At 42.2% G+C, this 7,122-nt stretch overlaps 2 protein-coding genes across 3 annotated transcripts in view; one reads left to right on the forward strand and one right to left on the reverse strand.

Annotated features, from left to right (window-relative positions):
* Window positions 1-6: 6 nt before the first annotated feature.
* Window positions 7-4,854, forward strand: MITD1 (microtubule interacting and trafficking domain containing 1). Its single transcript, XM_005420004.2, has 7 exons — window positions 7-173; window positions 339-434; window positions 1,502-1,638; window positions 1,721-1,807; window positions 2,405-2,520; window positions 2,832-2,892; window positions 2,983-4,854. Exons 1-7 carry the CDS (start codon window positions 20-22, stop codon window positions 3,076-3,078), a joined length of 747 nt encoding a protein of 248 aa, XP_005420061.1. The 5' UTR covers window positions 7-19; the 3' UTR covers window positions 3,079-4,854.
* Window positions 2,977-7,122, reverse strand: part of LIPT1 (lipoyltransferase 1) — a 4,917-nt gene continuing 771 nt past the window's right edge. Inside the window, exons 2-3 of one of the 2 annotated variants that reach the window (XM_031056170.1) lie at window positions 6,252-7,122; window positions 2,977-3,055 (exon numbers count right to left, since the gene is read on the reverse strand). The exon at window positions 6,252-7,122 is cut by the window's right edge and continues 503 nt beyond it. In XM_031056170.1, the coding sequence (XP_030912030.1) occupies window positions 6,268-7,122 (855 nt within the window). In that variant the 3' untranslated portion in view covers window positions 2,977-3,055; window positions 6,252-6,267. Of the gene's footprint in view, window positions 3,056-6,156 lie in introns of those variants that run through there. The other variant, XM_031056169.1, reaches the window with a different exon arrangement.

Raw genomic sequence — 7,122 nt, forward strand, 5'->3', positions numbered from 1 at the left:
CGTGGCCCCGTCCCTGCCCATGTCGCGGGCAGGCAACGATGGCACTGCCGCGCTGGAGCGGGCCGGGGCGGAAACGCTGAAGCGGGCGGTGCAGCTGGACGTGGCGTCCCGGTTCCAGGAGTCGCTGGTGTGTTACCAGGAGGGCATCGACCTCCTGCTGCAGGCGATGAAAGGTACCGGGCCGGTCGCCGCCGCCGGGGCTCGGGGTGGCCCTGGGGACACACGGGCAGTGCTGGAGCCCTGGCGATCTCCTCCCGGGACAGCCGGGCCGGGCCGGGCAGGGCTCGGGAGGGCCGGCCCCTGTGCTCAGCAGGCCCCTGACTTTCTGTGATTCACAGCCACGACTGATGAGGCGAAAAAGCACCGCTACCAGCAGAAGATATCCGAGTACCTGACCAGAGCCGAGGAGATTAAAGAACACATTAAGAAACAAGGTATAAATACCTAAATGGGGGCACCGAGAGGAGGGAGCCAGGCCCTTCCTGGTGGTGCCAATCACCAGGACATGGGCAGAAACTGATGCACAGGAAGTTCTATCCGAATATGAGGAAGAACTTCGCTGAGCACTGGAACAGATTGTCCAGAGACAGTGTGGAGTTTCCCTCTCTGGAGATACTCAATGAAATAAATAGGGCAGGAGATCTTTCTCCTTTTTAATGCCTTTATTAAAAAATCAGCTTGGGTGGGAAGAACCGACGGGTCACTCTCACGCCACCGCTGCTCCCAGGAGTGACTCGGAGGAGGAGGAAAAGTGCAGCTTTGTCCTCTGGTCTGCAGGCAGAGCTGGGGCTTCTGTCCTCACGAGAGCACCAGGAGATTCCCAGTTTTTCGGTTTGACATTCGAGGTCCTCTTTCTAGACGTCTTTTTAGGTTAGGGTGAGGGGTAAAAAGGGTCTTAGCGGACACTGGATTCTGTTCTTCACGTCTAGACATCACTTCGATCCCTCAATTCCGTGTTGGCTCGTTGTTTGTAGGGGTTTTTGCTAGGTTTGGTGAGGGGCTTCTTCATTTGCATGCCAACCCCGATGTCCCCTCCTCTTCACCATCCCGGGTGCCATCCTCCAGGAAGCAGCAGGGTGTTACTCCACAAAAAAGGGGAATTCCCAACCATCAACAACAGTTAACGAAAAACTATTAACAACAGGCGATTATAACAACACACAGTTAGAACTCCACCCTGGCAGCAGCTGGCCCAACCTGTGAACTCTGCAACCTTTTAAAAAAATGGGCAACTTTTCTACTCATAACTCTCAAGAACTGTCTGGACACAATCCTGTCCATGTGCTCTGGGATGACCCTGCTTGAGGAGGAGGTTGGACCAGATGTCCCACTGTGGTCCCTTCCAGCCTGACCCATTCTGTGATTCCATGAGCTGGGATGTACCCAACGTACCCGTCTGCTTTTAAATGTCTGTTGTTACATGAATGTTTGATGGGCGAGGTGTTTAACATGAGAATTATGTCCTGACCTTTACTTAAACAGAGATTTACTTTCCTTTCAGATAGCAAATACCATAAGCAAATCAGAATAGAAGAAAATGCAACAGGTTTTGGTTATGAAAAGCTTTTCCACGAGTACCTCACTGAGAATGTTTCTGAAGTTTGGGTGGAGGACCCGTACATTCGCCAGGGTCATCAGGCAAGTAGATATTTGGTGTAACTGATATAGATGTAGCCACTATAGAAATTCCAAGCTACTAAATTAAATAAAACTTTTTCAGTTGTATAACTTTCTACGATTCTGCGAGATGCTAGTTAAGGGGCCATGCAAGGTGAAAACAATCCACCTCCTCACTTCTTATGATGAGGTAAGTGTCTAGATTTTGAGCTCTATTTCCCTGTATTCAGATGATGCCACATGCAAAACAAGATATAAAAATACAGACTTGTTCCTAGATAGTTGAACATAAGTAATTTTGTAAGTTCAGAGTTTTCCGGTTAACAAATTCTGAGTAAGCAGAATCTTAAATTTCTCTGAAAGTTTTGTTGTGGAAAATGTAATAAAACCCAAAGCATCTGTTGAGATAGGGTTTTTTTTTGCTCTTCCAACAGCTGTATTTGTCATTTTAGAGGCTTTCATGAGCTGAAATCTCTCAAACTACCACTGCACTTATATAAACTATTACTGCACTTATTTTGGCTCAAATAGTACATATCTAGTTTCAAAGAGCTGAGAGTGAGCTCATCCTCCACATCCCTCAGCAAATATACCTGTAGACTGTCTGCTTTTTATCCTGTCTTTGAAACTGTAAATCTGCCTTCATCCAAGTTACTTTCTTTTGGTTTACTTTGATACTGAAAATGTTTTGAGTTTAAAGGTGTATGAGTTTAAGAAGTGGTGACCAGAAATAGAATATATAGTTTAAAAAAATGAAACCCCATCACATTATTTTTACTTTTGATAGGGTAGTGGGAGGAGTCAACAGATGAGTGCCTTGGAAGAAATAAAACAGTCATTGAGAAATTATGGAGTAACACTGAATATTAACTTTTCGTCTTCAATACATGATCGAGAAATCAGGTGGGTGATATAAAAAATGACCAAATGGCAGTTATTTGAACTCAAAACTATTTAACCCTAAAAGTTAACTATTTAACTTTTGAGATAATTACAGCTGTGATAATTTACAAAATAAAAGGCACTGGCCCTTACTGGATGAAGTCAGCCCTCTGTAGTTCTATATTTTTTAATTGTGAATTGTTGTCTCTATACAGAATGGTGTCTTCTGTGGTTCACACAGGTATTGGTGACACTAGGAAATAATTGTGATTGAAACAAGGAGCTTGTGCATCATGTGGATGTAACCTTTTTATTGTGCATGTTTCAAACAGGTTCAACAATGGGTGGATGATTAAGATAGGAAGGGGTCTTGATTATTTTAAGAAACCAAAGGTAAGGATGCTTTGACTTCATTAATTAAGTTAAAATGAGCTCTTCATGGTGAATATATGCTCACCGTGTTAATTCTGTTCATTTCTGCAGGGTCTTTTCAGCATTGGATACTGTGACTTTGACTTGAGACCTTGTCGTGAAACAACAGTGGATGTCATTCTTACTAAACACACAAAGAAAATGTGATCAGAAATGACTGCTTTTAATAAGTGTTTTCATAAACATAAAAACGTAAGACTGAAAGGTGTTGCTTGAGTCCAGCTGGCTGCCCACAGAAGCAACTCTTCTAAGTACTTAATGCAGCACAGCTTTTAAAATCTGTATGTTTTAGAATGTTTGAGACTTTCCAGTCTGAGAAAACAAAACTGCGTGATTCCTTCATTGAACTTCTTCGGTAATCTTAATTACAATCCATGTCTAAATTTTATCTTGATTTCATAACAGACCCTCAATAGTGTCTTTCAAAAGCCTCTATGCTGTCATTTCTGTTTTTACTGTTGATTTTGTCTTGAGCCTGTTTTGGATTTTATATCTTTAACTGACCACCTCACAATCATTGGAAGCTGGGCTCCCACATGTCCCCTTTTATAAGCAGTCTTATTTATTTCCTTTATTTCCTATGACTAGTATTCTAGTTATGACTACTATTTTGCTGGGTTTTTGTCAATCCCGTAATACTTTATTTCCCAGACTTTACTAGTAATCCCAATTTTCACATTCCATTTTCCAAGCTCTTAGCCTATGAATGTTGTAGTGTTCAGTACACAGTCATTTTAGGGTTGTCTTATGTGTCTCTGCATAATGTATTTTGGACTGGGAAGGCTGCAAACAGCTGTAATCTCTTCCCTGGCACTTCTGTGTGTTCTTTTATTCCATGATACATATACCTGACATCCATCTTTCGCATTAAGTGTGGAAAGGATGTGTGATCCTCTCTCAGTCTTACTCTCTGACTTTAAAGCCCAATGACTGGCTTTTCATGCCACTCTCAACTGCACTAAGTATTTCGCTACTACTAAGGGAGTCCCCTAAAAGGAAAATTTAAGTTTTTTTCAGAAGTTGGGTACCCTGAGTATTTCAATTGGTCAGAGCATGGTGTGAATAAAGCCAAGGTCATGTGTTTTATCCCTGTAAGGGTCAATCACTTAGGAGCTGCACTGGATCCTTGTGGGTTCCTCAAAATATAACAGGTCCCTCAACTCAAAATATTCTGTGATTCTTAGCAATATACTATATTTAGAATAAAGACAAAGTCTTCCCTTGTCATTCCTTCAGCCTTTGGAAACCAGAAGGTATTACCAGAGGTGCTGCCTTTTTTTTTTCCCCTTATACAAGAGTTCTTTGTTAGCAAGAATCTGCCTAAGTCATACAATCTGACATAAAAAAACAGGCAGTGGCCTCCTTTTCAGGTCCCATCAAAATCTTTTCAGCCTCAGGACTGACACGTGCCTTACACTTTCTGCCTTGCAATGCAATAGGCCTCTATATTCTAGTAGCATGTTTATTACTAGAACTTTTTTTTGTTTCCTATATTTATTGTTCTTGATGGTTGGTGTGTTCCATTATCTTTTTTTTCCCCCTTAATGTACTTTATTATTTCATCTTCTGTCATCTAATGCTGCTATTCTTTTCCTCTTGTTTCTAATAACAAATCTATTCCACAGCAATCAATAGGAAATGGAGCTGGTCTTTGCCTTGTTTTCTGGGTCACAATTAGCCAGTGGTCTGCCTTCTTTATCCTTTCTCATAATAATGTTTCAGCTTTGCAGTGTTGCCTCAGCAAAATGAATAATATATGTGCCACAGAGCTGTGTGCTATTAGTCATTCCCCCAAACATTCCATAGGAGCTTCCTGGTTTGCTGCTGTGATACAAAGTTTCTAGTCACTTGTGAATTTTATTCAGTTGTGTATAATATATGCCTATTTTTAATGGGAATAAAGGTTGTTTTTTATTATTTGTAGCTTCAGTCATCTGTTTGATTTCTTCACAACATCAGGAAATTCAAGGAAGCTGTGTAATGCCTCATAGATCCAGCCACATTCTGGAGAAGTCTCACTGTAAATACAGTAATTTCCCATATGTGAAGCTTTGTGTCTTTTACCCTAGTCCAGCAATTTCAAACATAGAGAATCACAGAATTAACTAGGCTGGAGAAGACCTTTGAGATCATCGAGTCCAACCTGTGACCTAGCATCACCTTGTCAACTAGAGCATGGCACTAAGTGCCACATCCTGTCTTCTTAAACACCTCCAGGGAAGGTGACTCCACCACCTCCCTGGGCAGCCATTCCAATGCCCAATCACTCTTTCTGTGAACAATCATTTCCTAATGCCCAGCCTAAACTTCCCCTGGTGCTGCTTGAGGCTGTGTCCTCTTGCCTTGTCACTGGTTACCTGGGAGAAGAGCCTGAACCTCACCTGGCCACAGCCTCCTTTCAGGTATATGTTCTGACCTAATCAAAATTGCATTACACTTTTTCTGCAACAACAGTGAAATACATCTTGAGCCTTTTTTCCATAATTTTACTATATATATAGTTTTTATTTAACAATAAAACTGTCACTTTCAGTTCATTGTTGCCTTTTATGGGAAAATCTGCTAGGTGGTAACATAAGGAAACTCTTTCTTCTAGATCTGTATTTACATTTTCAAGTGTTTAGCTTTGATACCAGTACCCATGGCAGGAGGGACTCCCAGCTTTGTGCCAGGCACAAGAACAAAGGAGGCACGTGTGGCCTCCCAGGTAGCCTCTTCTGTCCTCATCACACAAACCCCAACACTGAACTTCCTATCTTCCCCTGCTCTTGCACATGCATGGAGAAAAGCCCTAACTCAGGCTGGACCTGCAGTGATTCACTACCCAGCGGTGAGCTGAGCTCACTGCAGTGCTTGTGCAGCAGAGGCACGGGGGCACAGCACTCTGCAAGAAAGGACTTTGAATCAGAAACCAGGGGACGTCCCTCTCTACACAGCTCAGGGGCTGTGACACAGCCTTTGGGCTACTGTCCACAAGGAGCTGGATGCAGGCTGGGGCATCCAGTGCAGCAGCACACCAGTTTTACACCTACCCCATTCCATCTGTGTCAGTCATTTGTACCTTCTCTGCTACAGGGCTAGTTTGGGATGTCCCCACCATTTTCCCTGGTTCAAGCAGCAATGATATCTTGTCAGCAGTGGTTTCAATCCTACAGTTTGGGAACATCAGGTGCAGGCAGTGTGAAATTTAATTGTAATATTAAATAAAAGCACAAGAGTGAACAGTTTGTTTTCTACAAGCCGAATTTTTCTCTTACTAGTGATTGTTTTAATTTTGTTTTCGATACATTAAATAAAAAAGCAGCAGAAGTTTAACTTACATTTTCAAAATGCAAGTCACATTAACCTTATCATATTCTCACACAGTAGACTCCACCTGCTGTGCAACTCATCGTCTTGTGGACACAGTCTTAGCAATGTTGTCACTAGTGTAGTGGTTTCATTTGGGCAAAACTTACTGCCAGTAAGACTCTTGACCAGTTCACTGTACAGTCCTGGTGGCAGCCACTGCTCTGGCAGATCAATGTTACAGACTTCAATTCTTCCATGCTTTACATCCATATTTACTTTAACGTCAAGAACAGAATCTTTATAGACCATGTTAAGACACGTGCTAATGCTGAACTTTGGTGTCTTTCCATACACCCATTCCCAAGTTTGTAGTTCTTTAGTTTTGTCACTAATTCCAGGAAGCAGAGTCTCATCAGCTGGATTTATTAAGGTGATATGGTGATCTATCTGGTGTTGCACAGCATATTCTTTAGCAATGGCATCCAGGAGCATCTCAGAAGTTAAACTAGGATCCTCTTCAAAGAGATTTTTCACCAAGGCAGGCACGCTAGGAGTGGCATTGCTCTTTAACCCTTTAAAAGGACTTTTTAGCACAGAAGATAAAACACACTTATCTGCATTACAGAGTAAGGTACAGTGGTGATAAGCACTTGTCCTTCCCAGCTTTGCAGCAGTGCCTGAGATTTTGTATTTCCTGTCGAGCAAGATGTCGTACCTGTCAGTGACATGTACATCTAACTGGGGTCGCAAGGCTTTCAGAGCCTTCACAACAAGCTTCAGGTTTTCCATTCGTTCATATTTTTTTCTGGTTGTGAAGAAAGTCAAATTGATATTGCCTAAGTCGTGGTAAACTGTTCCTCCTCCACTTCTTCTCCTGGCTAGTTTTATATTTTTTTGCCT

This window comes from Geospiza fortis, unplaced genomic scaffold, assembly GCF_000277835.1.
Source record: "Geospiza fortis unplaced genomic scaffold, GeoFor_1.0 scaffold192, whole genome shotgun sequence".
In the NCBI taxonomy this organism is placed as follows: Eukaryota; Metazoa; Chordata; class Aves; order Passeriformes; family Thraupidae; genus Geospiza; species Geospiza fortis.

What these genes read in the sequence shown, in the direction of transcription:
- MITD1 (XM_005420004.2), top strand. Translation starts at nt 20, where the DNA reads ATGTCGCGGGCAGGCAACGATGGCACTGCCGCGCTGGAGCGGGCCGGG. An exon ending in TCCTCACTTCTTATGATGAG is followed by an intron (nt 1,808 to 2,404) that starts GTAAGTGTCTAG and finishes TACTTTTGATAG; the next exon opens with GGTAGTGGGAGGAGTCAACA. An exon ending in ATTATTTTAAGAAACCAAAG is followed by an intron (nt 2,893 to 2,982) that starts GTAAGGATGCTT and finishes TCATTTCTGCAG; the next exon opens with GGTCTTTTCAGCATTGGATA.